The 20,158-nt window shown below is 51.8% G+C and overlaps 3 protein-coding genes across 3 annotated transcripts in view; all 3 read right to left on the bottom strand.

Moving 5' to 3' along the window:
* CHSY1 (chondroitin sulfate synthase 1) overlaps positions 1-1,903 on the bottom strand; it is a 57,643-nt gene extending 55,740 nt beyond the window's left edge. Inside the window, exon 1 of the mRNA XM_072345408.1 lies at positions 1,611-1,903. Coding sequence (XP_072201509.1) covers positions 1,611-1,903 — 293 coding nt within the window. The remainder of the gene's footprint in view (positions 1-1,610) is intronic.
* A 7,481-nt stretch (positions 1,904-9,384) lies between these two features.
* On the bottom strand, positions 9,385-15,233 carry SELENOS (selenoprotein S). The gene is made up of 6 exons (XM_072345585.1): positions 15,092-15,233; positions 14,743-14,877; positions 13,143-13,249; positions 12,499-12,588; positions 12,323-12,401; positions 9,385-10,165 (listed from the first exon to the last, which is right to left on the bottom strand). Exons 1-6 carry the CDS (start codon positions 15,177-15,179, stop codon positions 10,086-10,088), a joined length of 579 nt encoding a protein of 192 aa, XP_072201686.1. The 5' UTR covers positions 15,180-15,233; the 3' UTR covers positions 9,385-10,085.
* Positions 15,234-15,382: 149 nt separating this feature from the next.
* On the bottom strand, positions 15,383-19,329 carry SNRPA1 (small nuclear ribonucleoprotein polypeptide A'). Its single transcript, XM_072345584.1, has 9 exons — positions 19,089-19,329; positions 18,684-18,831; positions 17,891-17,969; positions 17,690-17,736; positions 17,494-17,596; positions 16,912-16,991; positions 15,944-16,019; positions 15,658-15,751; positions 15,383-15,540 (listed from the first exon to the last, which is right to left on the bottom strand). Exons 1-9 carry the CDS (start codon positions 19,168-19,170, stop codon positions 15,482-15,484), a joined length of 768 nt encoding a protein of 255 aa, XP_072201685.1. The 5' UTR covers positions 19,171-19,329; the 3' UTR covers positions 15,383-15,481.
* Between the last annotated feature and the right edge of the window lie 829 nt (positions 19,330-20,158).

Here is a 20,158-nt window from a genome sequence, read left to right as displayed (position 1 = left end):
GCTGTGCCAGCGATTCAGCTCCCCAGGATGCTTTGTCAGTGCCGTAATCCCAGCGATTGTCTGCCTGAACACTTCATGGCAATCAAAAGCCATTTAGGATTTCAGGTTTGTCTTCCTCTCCCACCCCCCTTCAAACCTTCTCCCAAAGATGTCTTCCTGTCACCAGGACATGAGCTCATTTCTTTTGCCCATGGCAGGAGGAAGATGCATTCAGCCCTACCGCAACGCTAAGAGCCCCCATTATTCAGCCCTTCCGAGAGCTGACAGCCCCTCTGGAGGTTAAACCGAAATAGAAGCGCAATAAAAAGTGATGTTCTGCCTCCTTCCCAGGGCCAGAGGAGCCCGATCCGCTACGTTGCATCTTTAACCATTTCATTTCATGCACGGATGTTGCACACTTGGATCCATACACCTCTCAAGCATGGAACCATTCAGCAAACACAAAGCGAGGGGTGAGAGCCCTTCCTAGCAGGGACGGGGTCAGGTTGGATGCTGGCAGACATTTCCTCTCAAAAAGAGCAGTAATGCACCAGCACAGGCTGCCCAGACAGCGGGGTCACCATCCCAGCAGTGTACCAGAACCATGCAGATGTGGCACCCGGGGACCCGGTCAGTGGGCACGGCGGGGTGGGCTTGGGGATCTCGGGGGTCTTTTCCAGCCTCGGGGACTCTATGAATGAGAAAACGCCCACAACCAACTGTGAGAGCTGCCCCTTCTGGGATCCCCGACCCGAGGCCGATGGTGTTCCACGTGTCCCAGCTCAGCTCCATGTAAATGCCCATTGCGCAGCTCACGGGATCCGCAACCCAACGCGCTCCAACCCACGCGGTACAGAGAATACATCACCCTGAAGAAACGCATTCCTTCACCTATTTCAAAGCACCAGTCACACACCCTCCGTAACTTAATTACACACCTTCTGCTGGAAGAAGGCAATAAAGCTCCATTAAAACCAACTCCGGTGCCCGATGTGCTTCGGACGGCCCCGAATGAGCCGTTTCACCACATTAAACACCGATACGAAGAGAAGCAATGGGAGAGGGCAGGCCGGGCACATCGCAATGATGGAGCGGGGTTTGCCTCAGCGCAGGAATAAAGGAAGGGGAGGTTTATTGGGGAAGAGCCGCCCCGGAGCCCCGCTGCACCCAGCCGGCCCGCAGCTCTTAACTCTACCCGATCCCAGCCCGGCACCGGAGCAGGGGGTGCGTTTGGGGGGCTCTGAGCGGACACGCCGCCCGCACGTTGCTCCGGGCCGTAACGGCGGCGCTCGGCGGGCAGCTCAGACCCCGCTCCGCTCCACAGCCGCTCCCCGCTCCGGCACAGCGCGCAGCGGCTGCTGCCACCCTTTGTTCACAGACCCGCCGCCGGGTCTCGGCTCCGTCACTCCGGACAGATCGCAGCCATCCGCGGATCCCGGCTTTCTCGCTCGCACATCTCTGGCCCCGAGCGGCGGCGGACCCCGTGCTGTGAGCGCCGCCGGTACTCGAAGCCCGAGGGGCCGCCGCAGCTCAGCGCGGGGCTCCATTCCCCCCCCCCCAACTCGGCCGCCGCTCCATCCCCGCGGCGCGGCCCCCCGGCGGAGCTCCGCCCGCTTCTCCCTCCGTCTCACCGGTGCGCGGCCACGGCGCGGCTCCTCAGGTACTTCTGCGCCGTCATCACCCCCACGAAGAGGAAGCTCTGCGCCGGCGGACCGGGGCGGCGCGGCTGCGGGACAAGAAGAGGGGCGGCGGCGGCTGCGGCTGCTGCCGGCGGCGGGCGGCACCCCAACGGGCGGCTCCGACGGGGCCGCGCCGCCGCCGCCAGCTCGGAGGCGCGGGGCAGGACGAGCCGCGAGGCGAGCACGAAGCCCAGCACCAGCCCCAGCAGCACGCTGAGCCAGGCGCGGCGGCCGCGGCCCGCCATAGCCCGGCGCCCGCCCGGCAGGCCCCAGCCCCGCGCTGCGCCTCCTCACAGCGCCGCCGCCGCCGCCGCCGCCCCGCGATGCGCCGCCGCCGCCGCCGCCAGCCGCGCCGTGCCGCCCAGCGCCGCCATGGGGGGAAGGGGAAGGGACGGGAAGCGGAGGGAAGGGGGCGCCCGCCTCCCGGCCCTGCCCCTCGGCACAGGCGCCGTGTGCGGCCCCGCGCCGCGCGCTGCCCGGCGCCGCTGGCCCCGCCCGGAGAGGGGCGGTGGGGATGGGGGGGGTGAGGAGGGGGACGGAGGCGGCGCGGATTGGAGCGGAGCGGAGCGGGGCTGAGGGAGGCGCCGCCCCGCAGCGACAGGCGGGGAGTCGGGTGTGGAGGGGGGGAAGGGGGGGAGCCTCAAAGTCGGGAGCTCGGGGTGCTGAGCCGGGCGGGGGGCGCAGGGACTGCTATGGAGAGTGTTAAGCGGGGTGGGACCCCGGGGAGGACCCGGGACTGAGATACCGGAGTGATGAAGCCCTCGGGGCACAACCTGGGACTGAGACCTCAGGGCAGGACCCGGCGCCGAGATCCCAGAGCCCGGCACAGCAGCCAGGACTGGGAGCCTCGGGCCGGAGCCTCTGGGGACCGTCCGCAGCCGGGACAGGCTGCAGGCCCAGCATGAGCGCCCAGCACTGCAGCTCGCGGCCAGAAAGTTTGCACTTCCACGCCGCCCTCGGTTCAGCACAGGTGGGCACTGCTGGGACACGGCCCTCCAGCCCCAGCTTTGCTTGGTGCTGCTGCATCCCCCCCTGCGTTACGCTTTGCCAGGCTGGGACGCAGCCCATCCATCCCCACCTTACTAATTAAAGCCACCAGAAATAGGTCAGTCTATTTCCATCCTGAGGCCATAATGACTGCTCAGCAGGGTGAAGTGTTTCCTTTCTCTCTGCCCTCCGCTAACTCTCCACGTGCATTTCAACTACAGAGAGCTTCAGCATCCAACACTGCAGCCTCCAAGCCCTGACATTTTAAAGGAGAAAACCTCCAGCCTTACCAAAAGCAATACATCCAGTCCGGCCCCCTGCCCACCCACTTATCACTGTGGTTTCTTCCACTTCCTACGCAGCTTTGCATCTCCAATTGCCAGTCTTTCCCCTCGCATCTTATCAAAGAAGTTATTTATACTGCGGTGTCATCCGCGACAAGCTGAGACGAAAGCCTCAGCATATGGCAGCCTGCTATTGAGCAAGGAGCATTGCGAAAGGGAGCAGCAAACCAACCTTTCCTGAGGCAGGCAGGAACATAGGGGGGGTCTGATGGTCTTCCAGTAAGTGCCACAGTTCTGAGAAAGGGCAGGTAATGCTACAAAGCAAAGCACGTGTGTGCTTGTGGGAGCAGGAAGAAGAGCAGAACTAAAAGGCAGAAGGCAGGGAAAGTGAAATTCTCTACTCCATCCCAGGCTTTGCAATGCTTTGTTGCTATTTCCAGCTGTTGTGGACCCCATCTCTTTCTCCCCGGGCTACCCTCAGCCCTGGATTTGTTATTCCCCTTTGGAAAACTCCCTCCAAAGGAGCCTCACCCAACTCTGCTTCTCCCCTCTCTCCGCTTCTTCCTCCCCACAGTCATCAGGTCCTAAAGGATGGGAAAACGACAGATGTTCAAGATAAAGTTGAAAGGCCTCCCCTCCTTTCCAAGAGAGGGAGATGTGGCAAGTTTGTGAGCAGGAATGGGATTGCTCTCAGCATGCTCCAGATCAGCAGGAAAAATCTCCTGATTCAAGGGAAAGACGCTGCGGCCTATGAATTGCAGGAAAAGGCAGAGCTCGTGTGGTTAAAAGGCAATAAAAAAGGAGGGCTGGAGCAGCGGAGCCGTCAGCTGGCTGCTTCCCATGAAGAAAAGAAGTTAGTCATCAGAACTGAGAACTTGATGCAACTTCAGCACACATGGAAACGATGAAGCGTGGAGCAGCGATGAGAGGCAGCCAGCACGTTCCCCACACTGCCTTCAGAGCAGGTAGGGCAGCCCTTTGGGAGCCCGCTTTTACCCAGCAGGACCACAATGGGACACGGCTTCACTGCACAGAGTGGAGTTAAGCCCAGCCCAGTGAGGTGCGAGTGCTGCTCTGCCATCTCTGCTGCTCTGCCATTTCTTTTGGCACGTTCCCACTTTGGGTAGAGGGAGGGCGCGCATCCCAGTGCCATCCTATGCCCTACAGGAGCACATACACTCAGCCTTCCTGCTGTCCCAGGTCTGTGAGCAGTGCAGTTGTGTGCGTCACACAGGCTGAGCAGCAGCCGTATGGGTGGTGGGCAAAGCAGGAAGCTGGCTGCCCTCCTTCTTCCAGGCAGGTATATTAATGCCACCCACGCGCAGGCTTCAGCCTCTACCTGAAGGAACATTGCTTCCCTGTTGTCTGAGGCTTACAGGAGCTGTAACCAAGTATGTCTGGGGCACGCTGCCAGGGCGAGACGTCCCGCGAGCATCTCATGCAGGGCTTCAGTGCTGCCAGGGGTCAGTAACTGCCTCACCTCGAAGGACACTGCAGGGAGAATCATCACTGCATGAGCACATCTGAAGGGCTGCAGCTCTCAGCACAGCCACGTCCTGACAGGCAGCACCCAGCCACACAGCCCTCCACAGACACGTCGCCACATCTAAGTGCCTTCTCCTCTTAGCACAAATACTCGACGCTGTGCATTATTGCTAGCACAAAATAAAAGGTGAGCTATTCTCCTGTGCATACAAGCACAAACATGCCAATTTTTATGCAGCGTGTTTTCTTTTCTGCATGAAGAGTTTGTGGGATTGCTCCAGGAAATACTGTGAGGGCTCTCCCGGGCCTGCAGAGGACTCACACCACGTGCATGCAGCACAGCTCCCATCCCACAGCTCCCCTCAGATCAGCACACACACTAACAGGGAGATCCCCCACCACTGACCCGTGCAGTTCGGGCTCCTACTGAGATGAACAGAACAGAAAATCCTGTTTTTCAATGAAGAAAAAGCCACGCACTGGAAGCAGCAGAGTGTTGAGTGTGTATGCAGTATAGAGACATCTTGGAGTAAAGGAGCAGAACATCTCCACATCCCTTCCACATAGAGGACATTACCCTATATAGGAAAGAGAGACCATCTCGCACTGTAGCCATTCTTTCCCCATCCATATGGATTGCCAACCAGCCCGCTTACAGGTTGTGCCTTCTACCCCATGCAGCTTTTACCGTACTTTAAAACAATACATCAGGAACAAACTACTTTCCAGCACTCCAGCAGCTTTCATTATTAATGTTCCAGTACTCAAACCGATACTGTAAAAATCTACCCAGACACTGGAAAATGAGCAACACTTCGTACATTCAAGGTAACAGACTCATGATGGAAAAAATCTAGCTGGGCAACCAGCAGCATTTGTCTTTGTCACAGTATTTCCAGCAGCGCTGCGTTTTCCTGAGTGATGCAGAATCTCCTGCCCCGGTTCCAGCACCCACTTTTACATCCCATCCCCTGACACGGACCAACCCTCATTTCTCCTCTCGGCTGAATCACTTGGAAGGAAAACGTTCAAGGGACAGAAAAATGTCACCGGCTGCTGCTTGCTCTCAAGCCAGGACAACATTGCCATCCCACGGCCCAGCACCGCAGTGCAGCTCCCACGTTTGGTGGCTGCTGCCCTTCCAGCACTGCAGCTCACTACGGGAAGAGCCTCGGTTTGTAAACTGCGGTAGAGACAGAGGAAGGAATGAAGGCATTCATTTATCACCGCACATTTCTCTCTGTGCTGAGAATGCCGGATAGCAGGCATTCAAAACTAAAGCCATCAGAAGTCAGATGAATCAGAGCAGAGCCTGCATATCCACCAGCCCATCACAATGGAAATCTGCAATAAAATGTCTGTTTGCATGTGGGTCAGCCCCAAAACTGAGCTGAGGAGATCTATTCCATTGCAACTACTGGCTGCTTTATAAAAACTCATGGAAGTTTTGGAAGATGCTGGCTCTGGAGCTGGGAATACAGGCAGGCTGTGTGCCAGCACTGGAACAGCTGGGCTGGAAGCTCATACAACTTCAGCTACAGCCGGGCCAGGACGCCGCCCAGCCAGCAGCCATGTGCTCTTCCTTTGTGATTGCAGAGCTGTTCCAAAAGCTGAGCTTCCATTCCAAAAAGGAGAAGAAAAAATAACCCCACATCTTCAGCCTATCCACGTTGAGACCAATTTTTTTTTCCTGCAGCTGGGAATTGTATGGTTTTAGTGTTCAGTGATAGCAGGGATGGAAGCACAGCGTGCCCCACTCTTGGCTAAGCTGGTCACTGAAGAGGTGTTGCTGTGCAGCCTGGACAATGTCAAAGATCCTTCATAGGGTGGATCTGATGCAGAGATGTGAGCAGCTGTGCAGCCAGGCCTGAATAAAATGCTACTGCCAGAGATGGGAACAGCCTCACTGAGCACAGGAGGCACGAATTACACTGTCAGCATGGTTCAAAGTTACACCAACCCCATCCAAGCATGTGAATTAGCACCAGCACAGTCTGAGGACCAAAGCTCAGGCCGGGCATAGAGTAGCAGAACAGCCTTATTCCATGAGATCTAGAGCTTAGGGTCAAAACAATACACACCTTTATAAGTCACAGTGCAGTAGTGGTTAACAGTCATTACACACCTGCATTCAGTCTCTGCTGGAGCTGCAGTTCTTTGCAGAAAGGAGTAAAGCAATCGTTTCCATTCACGCGGTGTTTGGATCACACAGCGGGATACCTGGCAGCAGCTCTGCTCACAGATCTGCCCTCACCTCCTGCTGGTGACTATCACGAACATCTAGTGTGAGAAACACATTCAGTCATTGCTAACCATTCAGTATGCAACGCAATACAAGCTCTTTCAAGCTTTTCCTCAGGTCACAGCGTTTTTGAAAGGCCTCAGCAAATCCAGATCCATTTTAAGTGCTTTGTTTTTTCATTTGATTCCAGGACACAGCATTTGTTGGTGAATGTGTAATAGAACTATACACAGACTAGACCACACCTGCACCTTAAAGCAAACAACACCTTTGTTCCTCTGGCATGTAACCCATCTGAAAGGCCAAGAAAATCGGCCTAGCTATATTTCTCAAGCAACAACCATTTCCAGGATGTTTTTGTGCCACCAAAGTTAGGTGCTTGTCTGAGGATAACAACACTCGAGACAGAGTGCTGTTCAGCTGTTAGGTACCAACTCTGTTGTATCAGCTCGAAGCTTGGTATCTAGTTTCTTCCATTGGAAGATGTTTCCAGAACATCTACACCAGTACAGCAAAACTGCTGTTACAAAAGAAGAAAGAAATTCTCCTGAAGGTTTTCTAATCTCTCTCTCATAATGGCAAGTTCTTGGGAATCCAGACCAAAGGAGGAACAACAGATTGACGAGTGAGCTCACTTTCACTGAATGCTTTCTGCATGCTTCACTCAACAGCTACAAGGCAACAAGCAGCCAGACGTGTTTTGTGGTCAAGGGAGAACCTTCTGTTTGAAGTCGGAGGAAAAAACCCCTCCGTGTGTTTGCATTATTCATGAGGCAGAGGTTTTACCAACTGAGGCTCTTCCTCCCACTCTGTTCAGTAGCTTCTAAGTGTCTGATCATGAAAAATGTAAGGACTTGCAAGTTGGGGAGGGAGGGGGAGAGGGGAAGGGAGAGAGAAGAGCGAGGTTTCAAGAAGTATGTAAGACACTGAGCTCTCTGGATATGCCTCCAGCTCTTGGAGTTGGGCAGAAATCCATAACCCCAGTCCTGGCCACAAGCAAGACTTGAGACAGTGGGAGATTAGCACACGCTCAGTTCAGACCTGCTCGTGATTCCTTTTGATGTTTTTACTGAACGAAATCAACCCGTCTTCACCATTTTATCAACACAAAGAACTGCGCATCTCCAAGACAGCAATCTCCCCTGGATGCGTTTCTGAAGACAACACCAGACTGTTGCTCGCTTCCCCAAACTCAAGGGAAAAGAGTTTGCCATAGGCACAAACAGGATCATGCAGTTGTCTTTACTGATGAAGATCTTGAAAGTCTTTCCCCGCCTCTGTTTGTTTTCTTTATGTTTTAACGTAGATGAAAACCTGAAGTTACACCCTGTTACAACAAGGGAAATTGAAGTATCAAAACGTACAGAAGCCAGGAAATGAAAAAACTCATTGCCATTAACAGCCTTTCACTTCATCTTCTACACGTGTTACCACACACACATGTAGGCCTGGAGTAAAAGGTTCTTCCTTTTTCCATTTTGTTAGCTGGTAACTTCAAATCTCAGGAGCGATGTGCTACTGTTATTTACAGCCAGCAGAAAACCAGGGGCTGGGTGACAAGTAGGGCAAACAGTATCTACATGCAGCACCTTCAAAGCTAGCAGTCACACACACTGACACACTGACAAAGCATTCCAAGCATAAGCATTTAGAAGCAAGTTCTCAAGCAGCCCTAAAATACACTGACAACATCCTGATACAAACACAACGCCCACATACAAACTCAACAGTCTGACACACATGGACAGAAGTATTTCACTCCTCATCACGGACAGGCTGGATTTTGGTCACCTCTTCCATTTGTGCCAGTAACAAGAGGACTGGGGGAGGGGTTGAAAAGCAACTTCATTTTCTGTCCATGTTGCTGGCTATGTGTCAGAAGGATGGAGACCCCATACACTTCTGTTACTGATCCCTTACAGTCTCTCACTTGCAAACATTTGGTGGTCGTAGGCCCTTTTCAGGGGGAAAAAAAACAACACTAAACCAAACCAGCTTACGTGCCTGACAAGCTGACAGGAAGGTAAGAACACACATCAGAATCCAGCGGGGCTATTCAGGGCAGCCACGCAGCCAGACTATCAATTCCCATCATGAGACACCTTCAGAACAGAACAGCAAGTTCCCTGCATTGCGAGGTGTGACCCTGATACCGCACGGCTAATGCCAGGAAACAAGGCACCACACAGGGCTCGGGTCAGGCTGCTTTCCCCCCTTTGAAAGCACTGACCATGCCTGTGAATACTCTCCTCCTCAAAACGTATTTGTTAGCAGCTCTGCTAAGAGCAAAAGTCTTTGTTGTATGTTTTCTCCAATTAAATTCAGTTACGGATGAAGTGCTTAACAACTCCTAACCCAGCCTACCTACATCACAAACACTGGAGGTGAGGATGGGCAGCTCCACTTCCTAAGCTTGAGGAAATTTGGTCTTTTTAACCTGAAGGTGATCCTTGTAGAAAGCACAATTTGGAACACAGAACACCTAAAGAAAAACAAAGCCATTAAGAAAACAAATCAATCACTTAAAAACAAACCAACAGAACAGCTATTGTTTATGGAGATAAGCAAAGGAAAACCATTTCATTTGATCTCACATATGTTTTGCTTTACACACACGTACAAAACACTTCAGCGTTCTGCTTTACCCACATTTACTGCACTGGAACACGTGCCTCCTATATCAAAAGATGCTGTAGAAAACCACAAGACTGTAAATAGTGGATTCATGATTTGTTTGCAATTATATTTAATATTCATTGTATCGTTTTTACAAAGCAGTTAAAATAAAAGGAAATAGCAAGAACCCCCCATCTGCTGTCGAACATCAGTAATCCTCATTGGTTTGTGTACCATTTCTGAGGAGAACATCATACAAAGCTGCTTGTCACAGAGACTCCCCACAGTAACGAGCTTCTGGTGCAGACCCAACGCGTTTGTCAGTTCATCCAGGCTTCCTCAAAGTCCCTCCTTCTAAAATGGAACCTGTCTGCCAACCCTAATATTCTTCCCTCCTATATGTCTTCCAGCCAAACACAATAAATCCCATTGCACGTGTTTAAGGTTGGCGAATCCCCTCATTTTAAGCAGGTAAACTGGGATCAAGACATTGATTTGTTTGAAGCCAAACTACTGCATGGCCAGGAACAGAACCCAGCTTTCACAACCACAAGCGATCACCCTGCATGAAAACTGCTTCCTCACTAAAGAGAAAACAGAGGGACTAATTAGACTGACATCATTTCTTCCTTCATCCTCTCTAAGAGCACCAGATATCTTTCTCATGTAGCATCAGCTGCTGTTAATATTCAGCAATGATGTACATCTGTATTAACACCTGCGCTCAAACAAATCCCAAAGGAGTCGGTGTGACACGCAAACTGCAGGCAGGCAGACAGTGGGAATGCTGAAGGGACCCCAAGCAGGTTAGCCTCATCCACCCGCAGAGGGGCCCCTGCGGCCCGGTCTCCAGGAACAAGTTCCACCTCCTTCTCCAGACAGGGGGTTGTAGCCTGGAAGGACAGACGAGAAATCCACCATATTAACAGTCACACCCAACAGGAATTTGCCAACACGCGTGGAATGCCACAATTACGTTTCACAGTGATTTGTACCTTATGGCACAAGGAGCAATTCAAGGAGAAAATAAGGAAAATGAAAGCAGAGAAATTATCCAGACCTGAGATGGTTTATTTGAGAGCGTTAGCGATAAAAGCCATTGCAAAACGTTTGTGTTCTAGTTGGACCTACTGGGATTAAATTAAATTGAAATTAATTGCCACTTAATTCCTCTAAGTCTACATTAAAGCCTGAATGGTGCTCTGCAGTTGCAGCAGAGCAGTAAGGGTTTATCTGTCCTCCAAGAGCCCTAATAGTTAAGGACATAAAATAATCACAGAATGGCCTGGGTTGAAAAGGACCTCAAAGATCATATAAATTTCAACCCCCTGCTGTGTGCCACACAGCACCAGCCCAGGCTGCCCAGAGCCACATCCAGCCTGGCCTTCAATGCCTGCAGGGATGGGGCATCCACAATCTCCTTGGGCAACCTGTTCAGTGCATCACCACCTTCTAATAGTCTTTTATTCCAGTCCTGCATGGAATATTCTAAAGGTCAAAACAACTTATCAATACTATAAGATGTGTTTTTAAATGAATTTGAAAAGGCAAGTGCACGCAGTGAGGCAAACAGCCACTTTAGGTAACTTCATTTTAGGAGTAAGTACTTGGAAAGATACAATGTGGCAAATATCTTCCCTCTGTACAAGGCCAAGAAAAGGAAAATGGGAAGCCTGCTCCGAGCCTTGTTAAGGAGCAGGTTTCAAAGCAAGCTGTCCTTCTGAAACTTCAACTCTTTGAAGTTTGTTTTTCTCATACTAGCTGAGTTCTGCTTTCTAGCTTAATGCAGCAGCTGAGCAGTACAGATGGTTCTTTCACTTCATCCTCAGCTAACTCATGAGATCAGAGACCTCTAATTCTATAATCTGTTAGTTGAGCCAAGATTCTGCCTCAGCTGAAACTAGGACAGGTAGCATCTGGAAGGATGCCCCGTCAAGGGGGCCCAGCTGGCCTGTCGTGTTTCCTAGCATGAGAAGGAAACGTGCTAAGAGAAGGCATGCATTTCTCATTCCTTGCAGTGGTCAACATGCTGTGCAAGAGCTGCAGAAGATACTGGACAGCAGCAGACACTCGACTGCATCCAATAGCATGAATCAATCTATCAGACAGTTCCTCCAAGCGTTACCAGCAGCTGTTGGTATGGATACTCAAAGCTGAAGTTCTCAGCACTGAGCTGCTACTGAGGTATAATGTTCTTTAATCAAGAACGATAGGGTTCAACATTTCATCGTGTAATTCACTCACTGCTGCACCCTACGTGCATTTCCTTTCCAGCTTGTTATCACTGAAGTTTGTCTGTATAATCCATTCCACTATGGCAAATCGTGATTAAAATATGATACAGAAATCAGCAATTGTGGGTATAGCAAAAGTTGTCAGGCCAAGAGGAGAGAAAGGCGAGCAGCTGCACAGCTGATTTACAGCAGTGATCCTTATGTGCAGGATTTAAGGCTACAGACAAGAATTATTCAATCCATCAGGACAAATTTCAGTGGTTGACAGTGAGTTTAGTGCTCAGACAGTAATGGAGGATTGCAGAGTTGGTAGCAGTCCTATGGATCAACAGGGTCCATCCAAGAGGTCATTACCTCAACACCTGACAAACAAGGTCATATTCTCCTTAATGAAACATCTCAATGGACAGAATCTACATAATAGAAAGTAAGATATATTCTTCTTACATTTAATTATTATTACAGGTGACTGAAGGACAGACCAAATGAAACCATATGACTTTCAAACCACGAAGGAGGAGACCCAGAAGCACTGAAAGAACCTGCAGTTTCAGTCTAACAGTCTGAGTGAGTTGTGGCCAAAACGCTGCCTCTCCTGGGGAAAAGCATGAGGGAACTTCCTGCTGTTCTGCCCCAGCTTCAAACACAGTGGGTAGAGCTAAAGAACTTACATGGAAGGCGCATTTTGTTTCCTCCTTGAATAAGAGGAAAATTATGGGTAATTATAATGGCTTTGTACACAAGGACACGAGCTGTACATTGAGCTGCACACAGCTCTGTCTGTAGATCAGAACACATCAAGGATTCCCTACTTACCACCTCCTCGCAAGGGCTTCTTGTTTGATTTCGATTTCGGGACTGCTGATGAGGTGGAGGCACCAGATTCTGCTTCTTGCTGTTCACAAAAGCAAATATTACTCAGAATTCAGTCAACATGAACTCCAGCTAATCTAACGACACACACGTAACCTGATTAACGACACGGTTGTTACCTGACTCAGTTTCAGGTTTCCTTTATAACTTTTTCCTTCCTGCATACTTTCCCACATTTCTATCTTCTGCCTTCGCTTCTGTTCTTCAAGCTAAGAAACAAAACGAGGATACATCAGATTAAGATTTCAGGATGACCAGAATTGCCATTGCTACAGAAACAGCTACAACAGGATACACGAAAGCCACTGGATCCCTCTTTACCTGATGCAGTATCAGATCAAAGAACTCGGATTAATGAGCAATATTACTGCTCTGCTGATCGCTTTGATTTACAGCTCCAAGGTAGCAAGGCCCAAAGCATTCCAGCCACACAAATTCTTGCAGGGAAGCGTTAATCACTTCAAGAATGAGCAAAACACTAAACATCTCAATCACTCTAATTAACTAAGAGCAGGAGGACCTCAGGTCAGCGCATCATACAAGTACACTGAATGGCCATCACGATACCTAACACCTGTTATCACAAAGTCCATCAAGCCGTATGAAAAGCAGATCAGGTGAAGGAGGGAGAAGAATCCCACCACCCCCATTCCAGCAGAGAGATCCTATTCTGGTATCTAGAATGGTATACAGCTTTCTACAACAACAGCAAAGCACCTGATGACAAGTTAGTGAGTTAAAGAAAGAAACGCTCTCCAGTTACCTGTCTTTGTTTTTCTTTGTATCTTTCTGCTTGTGCATTCAGCTCCTCCTGCATCCTGAGACGAGATGCCAACAGAGCTTCTTGTCTTCTTACCACCACGTCAGGCTCTAGGGAATAGGCAGAGAGTTTGCAGAGGAGCTCAGAATAGACTCTTAACTGGTATCCTCAAAGAATTGCACTAAGGGAAGGCACGCATCTCTCACTGCAGCAGCCCCACAGAAAATCACAGCTCAAGTTTGCGGGTGATTTTTTACAGTAACTCATATGCTGATCTAAAGTTCGTATTTGAATGGTTTTAGAGCTGCTACTTTGATGGGTTTTTAATGAACGTGGACACCGACGGAACAAACCCACACAAAACTAACATCCGAGCTTCTAGGATATTTGCTTCTATTTCTGGAGGATTTGTTCAATACAAGTAACTTCAGAAATACCATCCATGCTTCACAGGAAACCCATTTGTATCCACAGAACCCGTTTGATGCAGAAGCAGAAGGCAATCAGCCCACATCCACTCCTCCGCCATCTCAGAACTGCTGCTGCTGCTTGGGTTAAACTGCAAAGCAGTGGCAGATTTAATGTGCTCCATCAGCATTACTCACAAACGTCAAACACATCTCAACAGAAAACTGGCAGTCCTGGGGAACCTACATTAAGAAACCACCTCTGTTCATGATTGGCCTTTAGAAGATCGGCTTTTTCACCCAGAAATGTTTATTTTTATAACTGACCACAACTCCTATAAAGCACAAGGCTCTCTAAAATCCTGCCCTGTCAGATCAGTTACTCCCTTGTTCCGCAACGCGCTGCTCCTTTTCTCCTGATCTCATTACTTTGTGCCACTATCCCATCACAATACAGGCTTTTAGAGCCATTTCTCTTGTGAAGTGTTTCCTTATCGATGCTGTTCAACAACGAGATCTTTACACTTTCGCAGGCCCTACAATCACAGACTCATTAAGGTTGGAAAAGACTCCCGAGATGATCAAGCCCAAGTCCAACCCAAACCCACCCCACCATGCCCACTGACCACGTCCCTCCGCAGTGCCACATCTGCACAGCTCTTGAGCACCTCAGGGACAGCGACGTCACCACCTCCCTGGGCAGCCTGTGCCAATGCATCACTGTTCTTTTCTTCTTTATATCCAACCCGATCCGCCTTTGGTGCAATTTAAGGCCTTTATCTGCCATCCTATTGCTGTTACCTGGGAGCAGAAGCTGACCCCCCCCCCCACACACACAGCCTCCTCTCAGAGATCAGCAGAAAGCAATAAGGTTTCCCCTAAGCCTCCTTTTCTCCAGACTGACCCATCCCAGTTCCCTGAGCTGCTCTCCATAATGCTGTGCTCCTTCACAGCTTCACTGCCCTTCTATAGACACAGGCCAGGCTATTTCTTGTAACGAGGGGCCCTAACAGCCTTCCCAGGTGTTAAAATCCCCCACTACAAAACATCTTGCTGCCACTAAGCAATATTCTGCACGTGTGGAACTCAACAGTTATCAGACGGCTGAGCAGCACCCGCAGGAACCCACCCACCATCTGACAACCACGGCCCCTCGGCAGCACCCACACAGCCCTCAGAGCCAACGCCGTACGAACCGACAGCTGCTCCCGCTGCTCCTTGTTGGCTGCTGGGCCTCAGCCTCAGGTTTGGGGATATCTTCTGGACGATGAAATAGATGGCGGCGCAGGCCAGCAGGATGTACCAGCCATAGCTCGACAGCAGGGCGCCCACTGGGGGGGAACAAGGAGTCGGTCACAGCCCTCAGCACGCGCCCAGCGCTGCCCCAAGGACGCGGCGGCCTCCAGCCCGGCTCCCCTCAGACCGCCGCCACCCGAGGCCCAGCTCCCCCCGCCCCAGGCCTACTTCTCCTCACCCGCTCCCCTCACCGCGCAGCCCCCAAACCCGCCCGCTCCCCATCATCTCCGGGGCCGCCCCCAACCCCACCCGTGTGCTGCAGCAGCTCGAGGCCTTCCCGCTCCAGCGCCGGTTTCCCGGGGCCGGGCCCGGCCCCGCCGCGGTCCCCCAGCTCCATGGCTCCACTGCCGCCTCACGGCCGGGAGCCGCCCCGCCGCCAATCACCGCCCCGCCGCCAATCACCGCCCTCCCCGTCCTCTGCCGCCAATCACCGCCCTCCCCGTCCTCCACCGCCTCGCGGACAGAGCGCCAATCGGGAGACGAGTAGGGTGACGTCACAGCTGTATAAACCAATGGGAAGAAGAAAGGAAGACCAAAGGGACCAATCGCGCAGCCGGCCGCTCCCCCTCGGTGCAGGAAGCAGGCCGGGCGGAGCGGACACGGAGCTTTATTGAGCGCGGCGCCACGCGGGGAGCGGAGCTACGAGCCGGTGGGAACCGCGTCTTCCTCCATCTCCTCCTCGGCGTCCTCGGCTGAGCCTGCAGGAGAGCGGAGCGTCAACAGAGCGGGTGTTCGGCTCCCTCCCAGCACAACCTCCTTGAGGCGGCAGGAAGCAGTTACAGGGGGGGGTTGTTTAGGAAGGGAAGCGCTGTGACCTGCTTTGCGTTCCCTGCCGGGGATCTGGCCGGCCTGCAGCAAGCCTTTCAGCCTCTCCACTTCGGCCAACGTGGAGGCATTGGCTATGGCAGTCTGAAAGACAAGGGAGCACAGGGAATCCTCATGTTGAACTCATTGAGTTGTGTTTTCCATGTGTCACAGTAGATAAAGAGTGCCAGGAAAAGCCCCCCGAGCAAACAGAACTGTGTGCATGTCAGCCAGTTAGAAGGCTGGGATTCAGCTGGGATTCACTTCACAGCCCTCCTGTCGTTGCTCTGCACTCACCTTAATGGCCTCGACATCCCCCGGGGAGGGCCCGGCTTTCTTTTTGTCCGTAGGCAGCCCAGCGCCGGGACTGAAGCTTCAGAGGGGAAAAAAACAAAGCAACTCGTTAATCTCTGGGAGCAGCGTGTGCTTCTCTTGACTTCCAAACCAGGTTTGGAAGCGTTTCATTCAATCAAGTGTAGTATCTTATCTTTGTTAACAAACTGATACAGTGATGAATTGCCTCCTTCAGAAACACCATCGATTTGTTCTCACTGTCCCATCCCCTTCCCCCCCCCCCAAATCTTTTCATCTGCTCATAACGAGGCAGATTGTCACCTTAGAATTAAGCAGCTGATTGGATTTGGATGTTGTTGAACACAGGGTGGGCTGTTACCATCACAAAAAGCACAGGAAATGAAATTGGATTTCCTTTTCTCATGTGTCTCATAGGATTCTGGGACAGCCTGCCCACAAGCCTTAAAATGAATGGCAGAAGTTCCTGCTGCTGCTTAAAGGAAAGCAGTTTGTTGTCTCTGGAAATGGAAGTCACAGACAACACAGCTGGAAGGAACGGCCTGAAGGTGACCCGGCTTCAGAGACCTGCAGCCTGTCCTGCGTGTGGCCGCTTGGTTTGTGAACTGGGTGTTTGGTTCACTGAGTCACTCGTTCTAAAGCCATCCCAGACCCGGCCATTGCCACTCATAAACCACAGTGAGAGCCATGGGAGATTCAATAGGAGATTTTCCAGTTCCCAGTCACTGTAGAGAGTAAAACCAAGCCAACCACAGCCACCTCTCTGCTGTAAAATAACACAGTTTCCTGTTTACTGCTATATCCCGATCCACCCCGACCAAACGGGTCTTCCATAAAGATCCCTGAGATGTGTTCACCACCATCCAAAACACCAGGGACGTCTCAGTTCAGTGCCGCACACAAAGTGGTGTTTCTGAAGGAGAATGCCAGTGCGAGTGTTTGTTTCATCTTACGTTTTTGATCTCCTGGCAATATCCTTTGCAAGCTGTGCACCCCGTTTGCCCTTGAACATTTTCTCTGCCTCCTGTCGCTCCTACAGCGATACCACACACACAAAGTTAATTGAAGGACGAAGCGTTTTGCAGAGCTGCTGTCTTTGCAAAGAAAGATGCTTTGGCTCATCTTCAGTGAAGCCAGAGCCCAGGTGTAAGAACAAGCACAAACACATTGCCCAAACATTCCGACTCGAGGCGTATCACTTCCGTGCTCTTAAAAGCAACAGCCCCAAGCAGAGGGCTCTGCTCTCATCTCTCATTCCTTTCTCTACGTTCCCCTTATCACCACCAACACTGGCCAGCCAGAAAAGAATCAGACTAAACAAACAACGGCAGTGAAGCATCAATAAAAACAATAAAGCAGACCACATCCTGAACAGTGTGAAACCATCAAAGGGAAGCACCAGTTTTAAAGCCTCGTAGGACAAACGGTTTCATTGCCATTTACAGCTGGGGCAAAAAAGCTTTACTGTTCTCACTGTAGAGTTAACAGGAGAAAAGGTCTCCATCTGGTGTTCAATCCGAAGGTGACAGACTTACTTTGAGTTTCACTTTCTGAAAATCCAGCACTCTGACTTGGGGAACTTTGTAGATAACATATAGTCTGTAATGCTTCTTATTTGTTACTGGGTTCCTTAAAATGCTACAAGGCAAATAAAGGTCACAGAGAGTTACGTTATGTGAAAGACATCACAATAAATTACAAGCCGCTGCTTTTCTTTTCAAGATTACCCACCTCAGGTAAGTCAATGATTTAATACTCGATAATGGATCCAGTTCACCCTATGTAATGGGAAGAACAGAGTAAGAATCTTAAATCCATTTCACAACCATCAAATATTTCAGAACGAAGCTCCTGAAGAAGAAGACTAATTGGAAAGACGACAAAAACATGCGATTTAGAGCTGTCAGGATTTATTCTGCATCAAGAACTTACCAGTTCAGAAATGTTGTTGTTGGTAAGAACGAGCTCTGTGAGACTGGGCAGAGCTTGTTCAAGTCCTTCCCCAATCCGACTGCAGAAGAACAAAAACACAAAGATTTTACCTTTGGCTGGAAATTAACAATGAACACATACAGAGAAAGATGAAAAGTCACGGAATCATTAAGGCTGGAAAGACCTCAGAGATCATTCAGCCCATCCCCATCATCCCCAATAAACCACATCCCTTGGAACACCTCTGTCTGTGGCCAGCACAGCTGAAAGCATTTTGGGCCACCTCTGTCCCCTCTCCATGGCTCTGGAACACCTACAGAGACAGTGACTCCAACCACCTCCATGGGCAACATAGAGCACCTCACTTAAACACAGCCAAGTATGACAGCAGCAGAAGTTTGGGTTAGCATCAGCTTTCTAACAAAGCTGACATAAAACAGCAGCTGCCACTGTACGGGCATCAGGTGCTGCGAGGCAGCTCTGTTCACTCAGCTGCAGACACCCTTGTCTGTATGTCGCTGTGGGGGTAGTGAACAACCCCCAGAGACTCAAAACAAACTCCAGACCCTGCGTCTCATTGTCCTGTCTGAAAAGGGAACACAGAGCTGGGGCAGAACTTTGCAATGAACAAAGCTGGCTAATTGAAGGCTAAAGCAAATACCCAGCGCTATTTCTTCCCCATAAAGCAGCCATTTCTACACCTATCCGGTACTGAAAGACACAAGCACGCTACTCTTCCCATTAGCAATCTGCTCAGCCCCGGGTCCTGTCTGATCACAACACAACCGCGTACCAAATCCTGTTGTTATTCATCAGAAGAGTTTTCAGCCTTCTCAGCAGAGGGAACCCATCCAGTTTCCGGATCTCATTGTCCGAGAAATCAATCGCATCAAACTGATCCAACGTGGCCCCTAAGTTCTCAATGACGGGGATTTTATACCCTGTGGGGGGGAGAAACGTTGAGAAGGGAATCCAAGAACACAAAGCGCGATGGGAACCGCTCTGGGGACACATCTGAGCGGAAAGAGCCACTCCACCCGCAGAACGACCCCCCACCCCGTGCAGGCCCCACGCCTCCCCACAGCGCAGGCCCCTTCCCGCCGCAGCCCGCCCCTCACAGGCCCGCTCCCGGATAGGGCCGCGGTCCCCCCCCCCCCTTCAAACCCGGGCACGGCTCCCCCCGGCAGATCCGTCTCACCCCGCAGGTCGAGCTCTCGGTCTCGCACGGCGTTGGTGTATTGAGCCGCCTGCTCGATCAGCTCCGCCGTCAGCTTCACCATCCCGCCGACACCGACAGGCCGCGCCGCCGACACGCCGCCGAGCCGCTCAACCAACCGAGCGCCGAGCGGCCGAACGCGGCCGAGCACAGCCGAGCACAGCCGAGCACAGCCGAGCACAGCCGAGCACACCCGAGCACACCCGAGCACACCCGAGCACACCCGAGCACAGCCGAGCCCCGCCAGGCCGCGCAGCCGAGCGCCGAGCGGAAGAGGGCCGCCCTCTGCTCCTTTCAGCCCCTCCTCCACAAAATGGCGGCGGGGAGGCGCTGTGCTGTGCTGGGTGTTGTGACTTGTCGAGCTGGAAGGGAAGCACACGGATCACTGAATCACGGCGTGGTTGGGTTAGAAGGGATCAGGCCGGGTGTTGGAGAGGGGAGCATCCACCGCTTCTCCTGGCAACCTGTGTCAGTGCATCACGACCCGTAGTGTAAATAAAAGCCACGTTGTCCTTACGCTCAGTTACGTGGGATCCCAGCTGCAGCACTTCGGCAGCCGGTCAGCAGAGGGAACTGCCGTCCTGCGAACAGCCCTGTCTGCGGGCAGCACAGCTGGGAGCGTTGCAGGGCCACCTCCATCCCCTCCCGTCCCAGGCCGCCCTGCCACCCGCAATATGGGTTTGCAGGAGGGAGGGATAAACATCATGAGGAGGAGCGAAGAATGAGCAGCATAGTTTGAGTCAGGGATCACGGGGCGGTAAAGGCAAACGCTGCCTTCAGTCACGTCAGGCAGGCATTGAAACGGGACGCTGCAGCCGCCTGGAAGGCAAATCAGATGTGTGCTCGCTGCTCTGGGCTAGCAGGCGGCAGATGGCTGTGGATGCAGCCTCACAGCCAAACTGCAAGCGGGGCTTCAGCCTGCCCTGAGATCCTGCAGCAAACAGCCATTATAGTGGAGTCGTTGGTGCCAAGAGACAGTGGGGAAATGTGCTTTAATAAACTGCCCGAGCATTGGTTTATCTGGAGGAGACAGACACTTTGATCCTCTGCGC

The sequence above is a fragment of the Excalfactoria chinensis genome, chromosome 10, assembly GCF_039878825.1.
Source record: "Excalfactoria chinensis isolate bCotChi1 chromosome 10, bCotChi1.hap2, whole genome shotgun sequence".
Lineage (NCBI taxonomy): Eukaryota > Metazoa > Chordata > Aves > Galliformes > Phasianidae > Excalfactoria > Excalfactoria chinensis.
Note: the sequence above shows the minus strand (reverse complement) of the source record. Positions and strands in the feature narration are given on the sequence as shown.